Source organism: Populus nigra, chromosome 10 (assembly GCF_951802175.1).
Source record: "Populus nigra chromosome 10, ddPopNigr1.1, whole genome shotgun sequence".
In the NCBI taxonomy this organism is placed as follows: Eukaryota; Viridiplantae; Streptophyta; class Magnoliopsida; order Malpighiales; family Salicaceae; genus Populus; species Populus nigra.
The window spans coordinates 8523994-8543788 of record NC_084861.1 but is presented as its reverse complement, the minus strand read 5'-3'; the positions used below and the strand labels follow the sequence as shown (position 1 = coordinate 8543788).

General features: G+C 34.9%; 2 protein-coding genes across 2 annotated transcripts; one reads left to right on the top strand and one right to left on the bottom strand.

The window, feature by feature from the left end:
* Window positions 1-6664: 6664 nt before the first annotated feature.
* LOC133704772 (uncharacterized) lies at window positions 6665-8639 on the top strand. The gene has a single exon (XM_062129741.1). The coding sequence runs from the start codon at window positions 7352-7354 to the stop codon at window positions 8135-8137; it is 786 nt and encodes a 261-aa protein (XP_061985725.1). The 5' UTR covers window positions 6665-7351; the 3' UTR covers window positions 8138-8639.
* An 8653-nt stretch (window positions 8640-17292) lies between these two features.
* Window positions 17293-19428, bottom strand: LOC133704488 (uncharacterized). The gene is made up of 3 exons (XM_062129320.1): window positions 18318-19428; window positions 18151-18228; window positions 17293-17645 (listed from the first exon to the last, which is right to left on the bottom strand). The coding sequence occupies exons 1-3, from the start codon at window positions 19074-19076 to the stop codon at window positions 17640-17642; spliced, it is 843 nt and encodes a 280-aa protein (XP_061985304.1). The 5' UTR covers window positions 19077-19428; the 3' UTR covers window positions 17293-17639.
* Between the last annotated feature and the right edge of the window lie 367 nt (window positions 19429-19795).

Genomic DNA, 19795 nt, shown 5'->3' with positions numbered 1-19795 from the left:
TTAATTTTGAAATAGTTTAGATACAATATATTTTCTAGGTTATGTTGTCATTTTAAAAATTTTGATGTGTTGATATCATAAAAAAATTATTAAAAAAATTTATTTTAATAAATTTTCAAGCAAATATTATGAAAAAATATGAATCTATCCAACTTAAAATTTCTTTTCAAGAATTTTAATTTTTATAATTCTAGTATAATCACATAACCATGTATTCTCTACAACTACGACCAAGTATTATAATCAAAGAAGTTAAAATCTATAACTACATTGCGTTTTCTTTTTACTCTTATCATGTACGTGCCAAGAACGCATCTATTGGTATATTTCTTAATTAGTGGTGATATGTTGCTTCAGTTTCTCCCATATTCCTTAAAATAGTAAAATCCAAGAGTCAGTTGTTTTCCACAAGGAAAAAAGTGAACGAGTTTTTTTCAGCGGTAAATAATGGCATATAAAATTCATCTTTCGACATTCACTTATTATAAGAAAATGGAAAAATCAATACCTCTAGTTTATGATTTTTTAAAATTTCATTTCATGGAAAAAAAAAGTTTTGATTTCTAATTAAGTCCTTCCAGTAAGACCGATTAGAAACACGATAATATATCAAGATTTCAAGATAAACTCGATCGACACCTCATAAGAAGTAATAAATTGAATGATTTTTGAAATCATGGAAGATTCAATAGACAGATTTTCCAGTATCGTTCACTGAAATAGAAAAATGATAAAAGTATAGTTACTGGATCTACTGTTATATATGTCCTTTTTCTGTCCTTATTTGGACTTGTAAACCAAGGAAAGTTTTTATTATTTATTTATTTATTTATTTATTTCTGGGCAGTAAGCAAAAACCGTAGGCTACAAGGAGTGGACGGGTCAGCTCTCGACTGATTTCGTGTGGAGGTTCGCGCTTCAACGAACACTTTTCTATGGGGTCATTGCGCTACTAGTGGCGGATTCAATGTGTTTTTCCGTAGAAACTGAATTAACGACTTCATTTATATTTTTTATACATTATTTATACATTAAATTTCTATATTTCCTTCTTTTTTTTTTATCCTGAATAAACTAGTGTGTGTGTATGTAGAATTAACCTATTTATTAACCCATACAGACAACACTTGCTCTCATTATACAAGTCATCAAATAAAGTGTGTTGGTAAAAAATGTGAGGCATTATTTTTTTAAAAGGGAAAAGGGAAAAGTATGATTCATTGACTATTAATTAATATTACATTGAGAAGAAATACCATAACAAAACATCAGCTAATATGACAATTATAATTTTTAGAATTTATAGCTAAGCAATGAGCAGCAACTTTTGCAAATTCTTTTTTTATATATAGTACTTGATAATTTTCAACAACACTTGATAAAACTTGATAATCTTCGATCACCAAACTAAACTCAATAAAATCAATATTATTAAATGCTAGATGATCCACTACAAATTTTGAATTAATTTCTACAATAATATATCTCATATTAATGAAATCAGCTTTCAAAGCACCTCTTTCATTGCTTAAATGAATGTCATGATCTCTAACAATATAACTTGCTTTCATTATAGAGATGTCCTGAAAAAAACATTGTATCAATATTATATTTTAACTTTTTTAGTATTGATTTCTCTCGTCGTGACACAAAAGAATACCTACTAAATCTAAATAATATTTATTTTCCATATATGTAAGTTATAAAATAACCAAGTCAATTGGTTTTATCACCTTTCATTTATGGAAAACTCTATAAAATATAGGAACAAACATTTAATATAGTTGTAAAAAAATATATGAATAATTTTGTCCGAAGAGGTCAAAATTAATGCAAAACCATAAACCTAATATATATTCATGGTTGTAGTTATCCAATTTAATAACTTGATAAATTTTAATATAATTTTGTTATGTTTTAGAATTTAATATTGACTTTTATTGACCTATTTTAAGTATTTTTAATGTTTTGATAGTGAAAATAAAGTGCCAATAAGGTGTTATCTAGTTCGTGCATGATTTAATAAGCTTGTTTTTATATTATTTAAGGTATTATTATTCAAGAAAGGATGGTTGCAGGAGAGAATTTATGTATTGCTTTAGTAGAAATTTTTTAGTACAATTGTGCATGGATAGCATGCGTGTTGCCTACCCTGTTTAGCATTTGAATTTAAATCATACCTAAGCCTAGACTACTTGTATACACTCAAAAGAATTTCTTAAATACAAGTCAGAAAAATATCATCTACATGAATAAGAATAAAACCTCTTACAGTTTGCTATTTGTAGATGAACAATGATGTATTAATTTTAGATCCCTGAAAGCTTAGTGTGCGAAGAAAACTAGAGAGTATCTCAAACCAAGCTTGTAGAGCCCGTTTAAGTCCATAAAGAGATTCATGGAGATTGCAGACGAATTTAGGTTTTGTAGGATCTTCAAAACCCTTTTGTCAAGTCATATAGACCTCCTCAGTAATGGTGCCATGTAGAAAAGCATTGGACACGTCCAACGCCTTAAAATCAATCCATTTGATACTGCTAATGCTAGTACAATTCCAATTGTGTTAGATTTCTCGACTGGACTAAAATTTTCAGTGAAATCTATACAATACTGTTGTGTGAAACCCCTTGCGACCAATCGAGCCTTTGATCAATCGTTTAATTCTGCCATCTGCTGACCTCTTTATTCTGTACGACCATTTATTTCCTACCACATTTGCTGGTGGTGGTTTTGGAACGAGAGACAAGGTGCGGTTGGAGATAAGAGCGTCGAATTCATCCTGCATGGCAGCACGCCATTCTACACTTTTGTAAGCTTGATTGAAGGAGTGAGGTTCTGAAACAGTAGTGGTCTTTCTTGGCCACCACAGCATAAGAATGCTTTTAGAGGGTTGAAGGCCTCGGAATCATGGGGTGGGTCCATTTCACAACCTGAGATGGTGAAGACTCAATACTGGTTTGGCTAGTAGCAGTACTAGTTGGATGAAGATCAGCACACAACCATATATAAACCTTCAGGATTAGAAGCTGATATTGCATGCGAAGAGGAGGACAACTTTGTTTATGTATCTTGTGAACTAGAGGAAACAGGATGAGATCGTGAAGGATCATCAGGGGTAATAAATGTTGTGCATACTGAACCGAAAACAAACACAAATAAAACACAAACAAGCAGATTTACGTGGTTTCTCAAAACCAGGTACGTCCACGGAGGCAGCAGATTGTATATTATTGGAGGAATGATACAAACACTCAACTCAACCCAGTACAATCCCACAAAACCCAGTGTTTCACTCTTACACGGTGTTTCTCTCAAATCTGCACTCTTTCACTCTCACAATTGCATTATTTTTTTCTGCACACTTGCACACACCTCTTCACTTGCACTGCACTCACTAATCACTAATTGTCTTCATTTATAGGAGGAAGGAGAGCAGAAAGGAGAGCCTTGAAACATGCCACTAATTGTGGCACTAACCACTAATGATGTTTTCACTAAGCATAGTGGTGGGGTATTATTATTATCAATAAAATCTAGACAAATCTCCACAGTAAATACTTCGAAGGAAGTCTTTAATCCAACCACATAAGTAAATACTTCCTCAGAAATAGAAGAACGAATCCAAGAGAGCAAAGTTTGATCCTTCCTGAACCAATAGTCATAAGCAGGATTTGACTCAAGTGTTGAGGTCCTGAAGTTGGGAATAAGAGGAGGGGGGCAGGGATCAGGGATGGTTCCATAATTAATGAATTCTTTTAATTTATGACAGTTGAGCAGTGGCTCAAATTGAGTCTTGCATTCAACATAATTTTTTGGGTTTAATTGATAGTGATAGAGAAGCTCGGCCGAGAAGAAAATTGAGGCTGTGAAATCGATGGAACAAGTATAATCGAAGAAACAGCTCTCTGATACCATGCTACAATTATCAAAGAACTATGAGAGAAAAGATAACTGCAGGAGATAATTTCTGTATTGCTTGAGTAGAATTTCATAGTACGCTTCTATATGGATAGCATGCGCATTGCCTATCCAGTACTGTATATGAATTTAAATCATATTTAGCCTAAACTACCTGTATATCAAAAGAGTTTCGAATATATCAGCACACTTGAGTATACTAGAGAACCGTTTTTGCTGGTTACGGCTTGAATAACTCTGACATGATCAAGCAAACTTCAATGAAATCCTTGAAAATACGAGTAAAAATCCAGTCATAGAGTTGGTCACAGGATATATACAACGCCTTGCCTAAACACACACATAAATGATGAAGAAACAAGAATGGCATTAGAGATCGAACAAACAAAAAGTATATCTCAAATAGAACTGGAAGCAAACTGCTGGCAAGAACCGAATGTTTTATTTCGAATCCGGTAGAAAATAAAGAGATACATTTTCATTTTATTGGAATTTACTCTTTATTTATTTATGTGCTGTAAAGGACAGATTCTAACAGTAAATCTTTTAAAGTAAGAAGAAAGGGAGGTATATACACTACTTGGGTGCTAGCTAAAATGCCTGTTAACGACTTCAAGCATATCAATAGAACATTCTCAGTACATCTTTGTGGTGATCAAGGTTTTTTTTTTATTATTATTCTTTCAAAATCTTTCAAAGTCCATGGCTAGCGTGACTGTCAAATGCTTAAGATTTTAAGTCAGAGTTGATCGATTCAACATAGAATCACAGTGACAAAGACCCATTTACGGTAACTGCACTCTAAAAACAAACTTCGAGTATAAATCGACCTTTCAAAACTATACACAAAAGTAAAATTATATACTTGTTTGAAAAAGGTACCTTTCTTCATTTTAATTGAGATTTTTTTTTGGAAAGAAAAACGAGGGTGTAGATAGAGACTGAAGCATTAGGGCCCACAAATGGGGCGGGGCATCCAAGACATAATCCTGTAAAAGTCTAGCTGAAGCCTGATAATTAATTGAATTGGCTTGGAATGAAGTTCAGAAGACGGGACAATGAATAGCATTTTGTGTTGGGTTGTATCCTACGAGGGAAATCCAGCCCAAGATTCCTCACATGACATCTTTAGAATGGTTTTTAATCCAGGCAATTGTCCCTTCTACAAGAGTTTATGTAAGGATGTGACTAGATTTATATTGTTGTCATTTCTTCCCTCTCTTACTTTATGGACGATATCTCTTTAATTAATAGACGTGCAAATAAAAGTGGAACGAATCCAAACCAGCAATTGCCAATAATCCCATACTATCTCCAGCTATTACAGACAGTCGAAACTATTCGAGCACATGATACTTAAGCGAGCGGCCTTAATGAATGCGTAGTTAAGTTATAGATTCATTTTCACCATCTCAGATGATAGCTCTAGTCCCAATTTCTTGCACATCATTCAAATTCGTGCCAATGTATCTTGGACTTTAATTCTCAATTTATCCTGTATACCCTTCTTCTCACAACTTGGAAATGCATAAAATTTCCCAGGTTTCTCTGGATAATGACTCGTGCCTTAATTTCTGCTGAGCAGAAGGGCACTAGCTTGTAGCCTTGGTGATGGAAATGAGATGGTGTACATGTTGCTCATGCTATGTATACGTGTAATGGACAGACAGTTCTAGCTCTCATAATTGCACTTGCAGTGTGCAAAACTTCCTAGGAGATGCCAAAATGGGTGCAAAAAACAAAACGTGATCTGATCGGACATGTAACATGTGGCAGGGGAATGAATAATACTCAGAAAGCTGACAAGGGCAGTCCATTGCCTCTAGATCTTAGTTTCTGGTATACCCAGATTGCCACCTGGCAAATGCATCTAACCTCTAATATCAACATTTTGACAGTGCGAGGTGGGATTCCCTTCTCTCTTGTTGATCTTTTCTTTTTCTCTTCTAAATCTCAGACGTTTCCTTTGAAAACTTGGATTCTCAAAGAAAACCAACATGATAGAGAAAAAACAAGTTGTTTCAATAAGTTGGCAGTCAACAAGAACTATATCATAGGTTTTCAAACATGAACAGCCAAGTTATAGCAACATTCGAAGCCCAGTAACCAAAGAATAATTCAGTCCTCAGTTTTCCCCTCCTCTCAATGTATGGCTAATTAACCTCATGCTATTTTTCTGAGGATGAGTTTCAAAGGGAAATAACTTGTCGGTGTTGCACACTGTTTTCCCGGGAGAACTCTGGTTGGGTTTTTGGTGTTTTTAGTGACACGTCACGTTTTTGCCTTTGCGAAAAAAGAAAAAAGAATCTTATTTTGGATCTATTGGCATTAGATTAGGCAGTCATATCCGTGTCATTACGTTGTTGAGCCAAAGCCCAGCATACATATAATGCAAAACATGACAGTGCCTTCAAGAATGAAGCTTGGGTTGCTATCACACCAAGCAATTCCAAAAATTGGAGGATATAATGCTTGCCTAAGTCAATTATTTGCCGACGGACCCTACCTCGAAAGCCACAGAATTGGTTAGCCTCTCAATTATCATCTCCTCATGTCTCCGACAATTAGACAGTAACTTCACAACAGCATTTTACTATTTGCTTAGAAAAGGAAATTGAAATGATATAATTAGGAAATAAATACATATGATAAGGCATTTTCATTGTAGGAAAAAAGTGGTAAACTCTTCTTATAAGAAGAAAAGCTGATACTAATAGAGTACAAGGTTCAATGCTATTACACGTTTGTTTTACTTAAACTACTTCAGTTTCACTGCTAACCAATCCAGCAATAAGTAGATCAATCCCGTTTCCCAATAAACAATAACGAAAAATCTATGGTAGTGAGATGGCTGCCACTAAGTTTTTTTGTTTTTTTCCTTGATCATGATTTGGTGTAGCCTAAAAGTTCATGTGAGCGTGCTTTTACACATGTATTGTACCCCATAGAGAAGCTTCTACTGTATAGAAGATGAAAGTGAGAAGGTCTCACTCAATCTCATTTGGGCTATAGGCAATTCTTAAAAGTGAAAGTGTCGTTGCCTCTTTGGAAACCATCCTAGAGAGGTATTCTTTTGTAGCCTTTCGGTGCTTAAATTCTACTTTCGTCCTCTTTATTCTTCCTCGGCATCAATTGTTTTACACTGCTTCAAGATTGCTCCACTATATATATAATCGATCGATCCTCCGCTGTTGGAACAAGATGCTCTTAGTCGAGACAAAAAGCAAGAGCTAAAGCTGCTATTTCTGACTTTTAATTCCCTTAATTTCTTCTCTTTCTTCCTCTCTTTCAGTCTTTTGCTCTTTCTTGACTCCAAATCTATCGCATTTATTGCTCTTTTTTTTTTTTGAAATTTTTGCCCGCTTTCAAGAAATGGGAAACTAGACTCACAAAAGCTCTTGCTCTACCTCAGAAGAGGTGAATTATCCCTAATATGGCTATAGATGTCTGCTCGGAGATTTCAAGCGCGGGAATCAGTCCAAGAATCTCCTTTTCGCATGATCTCAACCAAACAACAGATGCTGTTTCCATTGAAGATCATTACCATCGTAGATTAGATTCATCTCTGTTGGATTCTGATTTCGATTTCTGCTTTGGCAACAGCTTTGTTCAAGAATTGTCTTCTGCTGATGAGCTCTTCTCTAATGGCAAGATCCTGCCTGTCGAAATCAAGAAACATATCATTTCCTCTAAAGATACTGATCAGCTGAAGTCTTTGATCTCTCAGCCTCAGCGAAGCTCCGAGACCACAGAGAAGAAGCAACTGAAAGAATTCTTGTCAATGAGTCTTGATGCAGATGAAAAGCCCGCATCGAAATCTTTTTGGCAGTTCAAGAGAAGCAATAGTCTGAATTGTGATAGCACTAGAAGCAAAGGCCTCATTCGATCGCTACACTTTCTTTCAAGAAGCAACTCTACTGGGTCAGCTCCAAATCCTCCAAAACAAGCAATGTTATCCAAGGAGACTCAAAAGCCTCAATTGCAGAAACAAGCTTCTGTTCCAAGTAGAAAATCATCGGTACCCAGTTCTGCTGCATTTTATTCTTACAATTCACAGCAGAAGCCCCCTCTGTTAAGGAAATGTGGTTCTTATGGAAACGGGGTCAGAATTAGTCCTGTCTTGAATATACCACCACCCTACATTTCCAGAGGAACAGTCAATCTTTTTGGTTTAGGTTCGCTGTTTTGTAACGGTAAGGTAAAAAAGAAGAAGAGATGATTATTTGTTATTTTTAGTAGTTGGTGGCTCAAGTACAGGTGTATTCAGCTGCTATCATTTTGGTTCGTGGATGAGCATGTGATTAATTATAGTCTGTAAATTGAAAGAAAATTCTAGCGAAGAAATGATTAGATCTCAAAGAAGAAACTCGACCACTACAAGTGTTGATCACTTCTGGGAAGTGAAAACTACAGTACCAGGGAGGAGGGGTCGTGATTTTTTGGATGATGGTGACTGTTGTCGATGCCTACCTATCAACATGGCAATCGCTTTGGGAGACAGATGAACAAGGTATTCCTCTCTTTCATTGCTATCCCTATCCATGCTTTTCTTTCTTTTTATCTTTTGATTTCTTTTCTTTTTCTGGTTTTTAGTAGCTTAATCGATTAATTGTGGCTCTCTTTTGTTCTTTTGAACTTGATTTGAGGCCTCGTTTGTCCTTTTCTTTCGTTCATAATTTAATAAAGAAGATGGTTCAATTTGACCATACTATTACAGGGTCCATGAGTTCTTCTGGTCTTTTTGTTCTGTGTTTGCTGATTCAAGACAAAACAGTATGAAGTGGTTCCATTCAGGAATCAAAAATGAATGATTAAGAGGGGCCCCCTTGAGCTTTTCTGACCCAAATAATACAAATAGTTTCTCCTGCTGGTTCTGCCTTGGCTTTCTTAACCACCTTTAACATTGTCCGATCTGCATTACCTCATCAGTATGGGGCATCTTATATTTTTATTTTTTTTATAATACCTTTCTGTCAACCACCCTGGAACGTTATTCAAAGCCACTTAGAAGTACCATTATCTAGATATGTCCAAGGATTTGGTTAGTATTTCTGATTTTTTAAGAAAACATTAGTACAATAATCTAAAAGTTTTGACAAAAATAACTCAATTTTCAAAAGTTTTGAAAAAATACCAAGCTTTTAAAGCGCGATTAAATAAACGTTTCTATTTCTAAGCAGGAAAAGATAATAAAAGCAACAATTAAACGTTTTAAAAATAGAAAGCTCTCCGCTGGGCAACACCTGCACAGAGTATAAGGGCTCAATCCCAAGCTTGCTTCCATCAAACACCGTCTCCACAGCATACCTACTCTCAAACTTCTTCATTGGACGACCAGAGATCACTACCCACGAAAATTTCATAAGCCCAAAACCAGCAAACAAACAGAACAGAACAGAACAAAAGGAGCAAATGTGGTAGTAGATTCAGAGATTCAAACCTGTTTTGGCAGTGGCTTTCAGAGACCACAGCCACTTCATGAGAGCAGACACGACATTTGAGAAAAACCCACCAACGATCTCTGTGAAAATAAAGAAATTTAGCTAAAATTTTCAAGACAACAAGCAAAAAACAGATGAAACAAAAGAAGCTCACTCGCTGGTGAAGTAATTGTAGGAACTGGAGTGACACCTTCAAAAAACAAGAGCATAATAAAACACAACACCAGCACATTCTTCCCCGTTTCACTCATTACTTCTATTTTCAATGCGAACTTGAAGATTCAAGCTCTGTGAATTGCAAGAAACCCTGGTTCATATCTGGGTTATTGTTAAGCAGAAGGTGGGGTTTTTTTCAACAAAAACAACAATAATATTACTTAGATTGATAGATAAAAGCAAGCTAGTGGCCTAGCACAGCATCTTTGCACATATTTTTCAACCTCTATTGTTGGTTTCTCGCACAGGGAAATTCCCAAAATTAAACGTCTTTTTCTTATCTAAATTTTCCCATCTTTATGAATGAAGACACGCCTAATTAACGTCATTGATTTGTGAGTTGAAAGGAGAGCCTCAAATTTGTATGATATGATTGGTTACCCAACAACCTCTCTGCACTTTTAGTATTGATTCGTTCAAGTTTCCAGCTGCATATATGAAACCATCGTGGTGGACGTGAAAATGATGGCGCCATGGGTGTTTACAGTTGTGATCCTGATACATTTGACAAGGTTAAGTTGGCCGAGGCTGGCCATGGCCTGTCTTCACGATTCTTTATCCATTTTTGGTTTCATTTGCTACAAGTCCTTAGTAGATGCTAGTTAGATAGCTCTCCTTTGAAATTATCGTCCCATTAATTGCAATCATTGTACCCTAGTCCAGAGAAGGGAGGATGGGAAAGGTAAAAGGAGACTAAGAAAAGGATGATTATTGATCATTTTCCTCAACAAGCGCGCTTCCATCGCAGATTATTGGTCATTTTTCTCGACAAAACTTTATAAACCGTGAAATCAATTAATTTATGCGGTTTAAAATATTATTTTTCTGAACGTTTTAAGAATGTGCTATTTCATTAAAAAAATTTGTTGTTGTATTTTTTGCCTATTCTTTTTATTTTCTGTGTTAATTGCCTAATTTGCCGAGTATTTCCACACAAATGATATTTCATTAGTGAACATTTCAGCTTTCCTTTTGAATCATTCTCCTCTTATAATTGTGTACTTTCTCCGCTTTTAATACAGAAATTCTGCAAGCTTGTGGTCCTTCCACCCATGGACTCGGCTTCCATGATCGTTTCCAGAGTTCGAAAATGAAAATCTAGCTGTCATAGTAGTAGGATATTGCTCATTCCCGCAAATGCTATCCAGCTCTAGCACACCTGGCCTCGAACATCAATTGTGCTCTCCAAAATACTTGGAGATCCAAAGCTATACTGGAAGGTCGTTATAGTTTTTCTTTTTTAACTACTCTTTTATTGCTTCACATTAGTATTTTCGAGGGCATCGCCATATAATGTCCGTGTGTGGCTTTGGCTAAGATTCGACTTGAAAGAAATCTAGTAGTCCCGTACAAGAAAAACTAACACGTGTCCTTGTAACATAACAATCAATGATAACGATAATAATAATAATTAAAAAAAATACAGCTTTGCATATATTTTTGTGGTATGGTGAATAGAATTTAGGACCCAATTCTGCTAAAAACAGATGGGATTATGAGAGGAGACAGGAGAGGACAATCCATGGGCCTCGCAATCAAGAGCAATGTGACAAAAAGTTTGGGCCGATCGCCCATTGTAGCCCAACCTAGTTGGAAAAGCCCAACGCCAATAGAAGCTAGCCATATTTTAAATGGACTTTTCAAAAGAAGAATTCGTTTCAGTATTTCATTTTTCCATTTTTGGTCCGACCTATCTGCTCCATAGCTCTTTGCTAGAGATGCACACTCTTCCTTCCTGAAACAGAATGCACGCATAAAAAATTGCCGCCTAAAAACAGCCAAACCAAGGTTAATCATGGGTGTGCGAAATGGATGTGGTGACTTCTTCGAGGATCAGGCCCGGTTATGCAAGCAGGTCTGGTCTCAAGTCACGAGTCTTACCAAGAAACCAGGACCGTTTCCAATCGCTGACCATTTCCGATCTCTCACATGCATAGGGAATTTAGGCCCACAGTGACATCCAGGCTAGCATCAGAGAATTTAGTATCTGTGATTTCCTCGGACGAGGGATGCAGCCACCAGCTCTATTGCCTTCCTTCTTTCCTTTTTTTTTTCCCCCTTTCTTTTTCTTCATGATAAACTCTTAATTAACCATTTGAAAGCCATCAACTAACTAGTTGTTTACAGTATAAACACGCAACTTTCATCCATGACTCGTTTAACTTGTCCCGTTTAACAACACAGATCCAGAATAACAAGCGCAAATAATAATGATTTTGTTATTCCTATACATCATGTGATTTTTTTCTCTCTGTTATGTTCTCAAATCTGTAGTTACAAAAAAAATCACAAATCTTATTAGAAGTTTGAAATTCAAAGAATACCCATGTGTGCTTTTTTGCAATTATCGCGAAAGGTTAAGCATCCAAGTTACCCATGTGTGCTTTTTTGCAATTATCGCGAAAGGTTAAGCATCCAAGTTCATGTATTTATGCATTTTTAAAATAAAAGCAGGAGAATGAGGTAAATGACCGGGGTAGGAGCACCTAAGTATTTTTAAAAATTTTAATATTTTTTTATTTTAAAACTTTTTTTGTATTTTTAAATTATTTTGATATGATAATATCAAAAATAATTTAAAAAAAAATATCAAGAAAGTAAAGCAATAACCCCTCTGATTTGAGCCTATTTATTTTTATATTTTTAAAATATTAAAAAAAAATTATTTTTAATGTTTTCGTATTATTTTAATATGTTCATGTTAAAATCAATTTAAAAAATAAAAAAATATTATTTTAATATATTTATAAATAAAAAATATTTAAAAAAATAATTATCACTATACTTTCAAATATATATTTACCAACTCGGCAACTTTTGGTGAGTAAATTGATTGTGCAACTGGTTCATGTCCAAAGAGGAGTGAGATTGGTTGGCAAACTATGCTCATGTATTAACGCCTAGTTGTTTTTATTATTCTCGCTTGTACGGAAAATGAAAAAAATAAATGCTGTGATCATACTTTCAGGCTAGAAACCAGAGAGTTTTAGATCTAATCTCAGCTCCGACCATATCCAGTTAGATAAAAATCACCGTTGCCCCATGGGTGGAAACAATGCAAGGCAACCAAAAAAAAAAACTCAGTCAGCTAAAAGTGACAGCAAGAACTGCGTGGTCCAACATCCTCGTCTTCCTCGGAATAAGGGTTCCTGGTTTAGCTTTGTAATTAATCTTGTGATAGAGCATTTGGACTGGATTAATTTGATGTGTTGAAGACAATAATTAACTTCCAAGACAACTAGCTAGGACTAGTATATTGTTAAGGGTCGAATTAATTTTTAAAAAATATAAAAAAAATTAAAAGAACATGGAATTTTTTTTATAGCCTTATTGGGTTAATTTTAAAACCTTCAAACTTTAACTATGTGTCTGAGTTGAGTTTTCAATTAAGAACATGTTTGGAATTGTAACAGCAGTTGTGATTTAAAATATTTTTTGTTTAAAAATACATCAAAATAATATTTTTTTATTTTTAAAAATTATTTTTGAGGTCAGCACAACAAAAAGATCTGAAAACATTAAAAAATTAGTAAAAAAAATTGAATTTTGAAAGAACGCGGTTTCAACCGCGTTCCCAAACGCAACCTAAACCGCGTGCGAGATAGCTTAACTTAAATCAATCAATTTTATGGGTTCTAATGCGACATTGATAATCATTTAAAACATTACTTATCTTTTGAAACAACTTTAAGATAGCAACTTTTAAAAAAATATTGAGATAATGACAGATTTGATCGACCTCAGTCCCCTCACGACTCGTTTTATGTACTTTATTGGGTTTAATAACTTCTTCTTGTAAAATGTTTTTTATTTAATTATATAGTAAAATAGAAGTTAATAAAAATAAACATCAACCTAAAAATAGACACTTAATTTGAGACAATTATCTATATAGAAAGCAAATAAAAATCAATCATGCAATTTATTTTTTAATCAATCCAATATTAAATGATAAAATTAAAAATAAATAGTTAAAAAACAAAAAAAACATATATGGTTGATAGGTGAACTTGTTAAACTTGTCAAGTAACCGGGATAGCATGTCAAACCCGTGAAACGAGTCATGAACTCCACTGTGATTATAATTTGTTTTTTTTAAAAAAACTATTTTTTATTTAAATATACAATAACAAAAATAGATTATTGTAAAATTAAATACAAACTCAATACTAAGATTTTTTGTTATTTAATACAAAAAACGTACATTGTAAAAAGAAACCAATCAACGTACATTGTAAAAAACGTAAAATTAAATACAAACTCAATAATAAACGTACAAACCACACTAACTTTATAAAATGAAAAAGTAAAAAGAAATAAATCAAGAAACCAATTCATTAATCATGTCAATATCAAAAGATGAAATCGACAAAAGTAAATTTGAAAAGAAAATCATAACAAAAAAAAAGGTAAAATATTATGGATTACTATTGTAATTCATGGTATAGTTGGTGTGGGGTAACTATTAATTTTTGTTATTTAATACTATATGAGAAAAATAGACTATAAAGAAGTTAAGTTCAGCTAAAAGAAAACCCACCAAACTTGTAAACTAGAGTAACCTAGATTAACTTGGCAAACCTACATATTGCGCCAACCTTATACAAGGGCAAAATAAAAAGAAATAAATCATGAAACTAAATTTTTAATCATCACAATTTTAAAGATCAAATTGACAAAAAAAACTTTGATAAAGAAATTTTTAAAAAACAAGACATTGTAGATTACTATTATAATCCATAATTTTTCACTTCCTTTAATTTTTGTTATTTTATAAAGTTTAATAACAAGACTATTCTCTAAAACTATTTTTTTTAACTATATGAGAGAGAAAATAGACTATAAAAAAGTCAAATCCAATTAAAATAAATAAATAACCCACCAAAGCCATAAACTAGGACAACCTGGATTACTTTGGCAATCTCGCAAACCACCCCATACAAAAGCAAAATAAAAGGAAACAAATTACGAAACTAAGATCTCAATCATCCAATTTTAAAAATAAAATCGATAAAAATAAGTTTGAAAAAAAAATCCAAACAAAATTTGAAAAAAAAACAAGCAAAACATTGTGAATTACTAACAATAGGTATGGGTGAGCAATGGCTTCCCCACTCCCTTTAGTTTTTTTATTTTATTTTATAAAGTTGAATTACATGGTTTTTCTCTAAAACTATTTCTTTTAACTATATGAAAAAAAACTCTGCCAAACCCGTAAACCGTGATAACTTGAGTTATATTGACAAACTCGCAAACCACGCTAACCTCATAGAAAAACAAAATAATAAATAATAAATTACAAAGCTAAATTATCAATCATTCTAATATTAAAAAATAAAATTAACAAAAATAATTTTAAATATATATAAAATCATGTATTCAAGCAACATTTGTCAATGCTAATTGTAGAACTAAATGCAAAGAAACAAGGTAGCAATCCCAAATATTTTAGAAGAAAAAATACAATATTTTACCTCCACATCCTTACTTTACTTCTTGTTAATAATAATTCGATCTATGGGATCAAGATGAAACAATAAACAAGCACAGTCGAATGCTATTGCAAGGATGTCAATTCTTCCTGACCCGTTAGTTATTCAATATAATCCGATCCAACTAGATTGAATTTTATCTGGTTTAACCCTGAAGTGGATTTTTTATTTATTTAACTGGGATTAATCTAAAAACAGATAAAATCCGATCTTGTTTGACCGGAGTCAGACGCGGAAGCAGGTGAGATTCACCCACCGCATCACCGCACACAGCCCTATCCTTTGCGTTTTTTAAATCGTGACTTCCTTTTATTCCGTCGAGTTATAATTTATTTTTCAGCACAATGTAGAGATTTTCATCTTATAATTCATGAAAGATTTTTATAAAATCATCTATAAATTTAAAGTGCTTTTATGAAGTACGTATGGAAATATAGTTCACTTCTTAAGTTTATATTTTATTTAAAGAGGTCAATTTAAGAGAAATAAAAAAACAGGCCTGGACGGGGGCTTCGTGGGTATCTACTGGTTCAAAAAGTCCTCCCACTTGAATGAATCTGAATCCGACATTGAAGGCAAAGATAGCAATGGATTTAAATATTCAAAATCCAGGGTACCTAACTGACAGGGATTTAAAAGGAGAATGTAGATAGGAAAGTTACAGGCATGCTCTCCTCGCATTATTGATATATAGCAAAAAGAGGATAAAATACCTGAAGAGAGATACGGCTGAATTCAAGGCCTCGAGTTGGATTCTAAATTACTCCGAATAGTGGGCCATACCTGGATACAAGGTGAAATTGAAGGACCAAAGGTTAACCCACCAGGGCCCTCAATCGAACCGTATAAAACAGACGCGTGTTCATGGTCAATTGGAGAGTCAATGAACTGCCCTTGCACTTGCCATTTCTTTTAGGCCCTGCGCAAAAAGTTGACTGACGGCAGAGAGCAAAATATACAAAGAAGACAAACGTGTCCAATTTCCACACGTTTTACTAACGGTCAAGAAGGGCCACACAAGTAACCCTAGCCAAGAGACGAACCCGTGCTTCCTTGTTCCAATGTCAGACCCAGTACATTAAGATGATATAATATTTGAAATATTTTTTAAAATTTTAATTTTTTATTTAAAATAATTTTTTTTTATATTTTCATTTATGATGTATTGATATCACACACACACACACATATATATATATATATATATATATATATATATATATATATATTTTAAAAAAATATATATTATTTTGATATATTTTTAATAAAAAAAACACTTTAAACTATAATTACTCCCTACATAAAACTGGACAATAGTAGAAGCGTTTCTTTTCGTTCAGAGAAAATTGTTTCATGAACAATACATTCTTAGAAGCATCACCTACCATAAAACAGAGGATCCAAAATCCCAAATCACTCATTCTGAATCATTGGATCCAGAGGATGATGAAGGAACCTGGGCAAACCATCATCATCCCAATCCCTCAAGATCACACGTCCTGGAGAACGAAGAAATGAGGACAGTTCCACTTTAGTTGCAAACCATCCTCGGAGAGGAAGAGTAGAAAAATCGGGTAATGTCCCAGTACCAGCACCCAACGTCACACAACGATGAATTTCATCACATGTCTAGTGAAACAGAAAACACGAAGCAGCAATAATCTAAGATGCAATCGTACAACATCACATTTTCTGCAATCTTCCTTTCCAATTAGAGAACGATCCACAATTTAGTATCCAAGGTTGAGAGGAGAACCATTGGCATCTAATGAGAGAGCAAGTCAAACCTTGAATTGGTCGACAACTGCTAGTAAGATGTAATCCAAACTTATTCGAACATGAATAATCAATGAACACAAGAGAGCTGCAGCCATACTAGTAGATGAAAATAACAAGCAGCTGTTAGTTTAGGATCGAGGCAACCAAAAAGGGCACAGTGAAACTACCTTTAAACATGCATCAGCTGAATGAACATGCTTGCAAGGCAAGATAAAGTTTCTCCTATCTAGCAACTGCTAAGGCTTGCAGTTCATGTCAGGAGAGCTTTACCCAGCCCTAAAATCATTTCTACAACAAGCTCATTCTTCTCAAGCAACAACAATGCCCTCATTCTTCACACATATTTTGCTTCATCGAGGGCAACTTTGTTTGGAGTATATCAGAAAAGTTGAGCATGTCCGAGGAATTGATGCTTAAAAACTTTAGTACAAACCGGCAGCACCGTATTAAAAATTGAAAATCACATTCATTAACATCAACCTGTACGCGCACTCAACAAAAAGGAGCTCACAGAACAAGGAATTCCTTTCGTTTTGGAACATCTTATTGCCCTTTCTTTACAGGAGATTATTCTGACAGAAAAGATTATAATTAATGAAAACAAAATTAGCATTTCAAAACAACTGAACTAACATTTCAATGAGTCACCAGGAATATAAACTCTTCTACGAAATGCCCAATGTCACAGGGATGAAGGCTGCTCTTGTACACCACTTGTTAGGTTCATAAAGCTACCAGAGCAGTCAGCAAAGTTTGAGATTTGAACCTCGCCCCAAGACCACCACTAGCATTGCTACCTCTGCAATACGAAAGGCCCAGGATACTTAAGCTCAAGAACTTCAAGAAACAATGAAATCACGGAATCAAAAATCAAATAATCACTCATTAAATGTAGCAAAACCTAATTTCCCTGCTTGGTAGTTGAGAAAGAATGGGGAAAGGAAGAGAAAAGGAATAAAAGCTCTGGAACTTCACCTATAACAATGACGACAAAACTAATCCCACCACCCAACTGAGCTTTAAACAACTAATTAACACAAGAACTACATAAATTTAAAAGTTTCAAAATGCCCTATTTGGTATTCAAGAACGAACAGTAAAAGGAAGACAAGAGAACAAAACTTGTGAATTTCACTAGACTTATACAACAAATTGACTGATTTAACGGCAACCTCGTCTTCAACAATCAAATTAACACAAAAATTACGCAAAATTCAAAATCTTAATTGTCTTTCTTCATCATCCTACATTCTCTCATCAACCAATCGACCGCTAGAACTGCTAATTAAACACGACAACTATACCTTTCCGTTTTCCGGCAACTCCGGCACCTTATAAGTATCAACGGTAACCTCCGCTAGCCACAAACCAGGAAACAAAGCCTGCAAGCCAAAAAAAAAAACACCAAATTTTTAATCCCCAAAACAAAAATAAAAAAACTTTACACAATAAAATCTCTGAATTTACTTACATCCATCTGCTTCTGCACAATCCTGGGCCGTTTCTTGGGCCTCCGAGGAGGTCTCTGGCACAACATCACCATGAAATCCTCTTCAATCTCCTTCTTTGATAACGCCACTGAAAACTTCGCTCTCTCCTTCTCCTTCTCCTTTCTATCTCTCTTATCTCCTCTTAATCTCGGCGATTTAGCACTGTCGCTTCTCAAAGGTGAACAATTATTACTACTCACTTTCCCTAGAACTGAATTCCCACCTCCACCAATTGCCGCTCTCCTCGTCCTCAGATTCCACGGCCTCACCTCCGGCTCCGCCGGTGCTTCCTCAACCGCCGCAACCACAGCCCTGAGCGGCGACTGGGACTGAGATTGAAGAGATCGCTCCTCTTCGATTTCACTATCATCATCCGACACTTCTTTCCTCAAAATCTTGTCTTTCATCTCATTCGCCGCCGTTTTCAGATCAAGCATGATCTTCTCCCTCACCTCATCAATCCCTTCCTCCACTCCGCCGAATCTCTCCCTCGGCGGCTTGAACCGCCGGATATCATAATTGCCGAATTTCCTTGGTGGAGATCGGCTACTGCTACGGTTTCGCTCAACTGAGATTCTTCCTCCGTTGTTCTCGTTCTTGTTGTCCCGAACGGCGGCGTCGGCGGCGGTGTTGGAGTCGGGAAGTTTCATGCAGCGGAGGTGTCTTTGATTCCCCCACTTCAAGAAAGGAAGATCAAAATTATGAAGCGGCGGTTTTGATCTCTCTTGTCCCATTGCCATAACACTGCTTCTCTTTCAACAGAATACACCATTGATCGAAAAAACTCTCTCTCACGAGCTCCGATTACAAGCTCTCTCTTCCTGACTTTCTGTTTGCTTCTCAGGAATCTTGAATTTTCTCGGAAAACAAAAGTTTGGAAATCGCCGGGAAGAGGGAGTTTATACTTTATATAAGAAGTGGATGGTATGGAGAATTAGAGACGAGAGAGGGAGAGAGAGGGAGTGGAGAGGGCGGTTTTAACGTTCGGGGTGCGGGGATTTTTGTGGTTTTTTAAAGTACTATGGGGATTTCCAATAGGAATTTCTAAGTGCTAAAATGCGCTACGGGTGAGAGAGGGTGACGATGTGGGTTTTCCCGGGTAATACGTCGTTTTTGAGTGCTGATGGCTGGGGTAAACACCGTTGGATGATTAGGAACTTATTTATGCCGTTGATCAATAAATATTTTTCATTTTGGCCACCCTCTGAAGCCAGGAAATGTAAAACGGGATTTAGATACTGTTAGTAATTCCTCTATCGTTATAAAATGTTTTATTGGTTTTTTTTTTAATCTCAATATAGTGTATTATTATTGTTATTCTTGCAAACTAATTAAGGAAGATAAATCACTGTTTTCCTCGCCTCACGCAGTACAATAGTTGGAATAATATTTTTTATATAATTTTAAATTCAATTTAAATTTAGTATTTTTTAATACTAAATTTATTGATAATTGAATT

What these genes read in the sequence shown, in the direction of transcription:
- LOC133704488 (XM_062129320.1), bottom strand. Translation starts at nt 19,076, where the DNA reads ATGGCAATGGGACAAGAGAGATCAAAACCGCCGCTTCATAATTTTGAT. An exon ending in TTGTGCAGAAGCAGATGGAT is followed by an intron (nt 18,229 to 18,317) that starts GTAAGTAAATTC and finishes TTTGGCTTGCAG; the next exon opens with GCTTTGTTTCCTGGTTTGTG.
- LOC133704772 (XM_062129741.1), top strand. Translation starts at nt 7,352, where the DNA reads ATGGCTATAGATGTCTGCTCGGAGATTTCAAGCGCGGGAATCAGTCCA.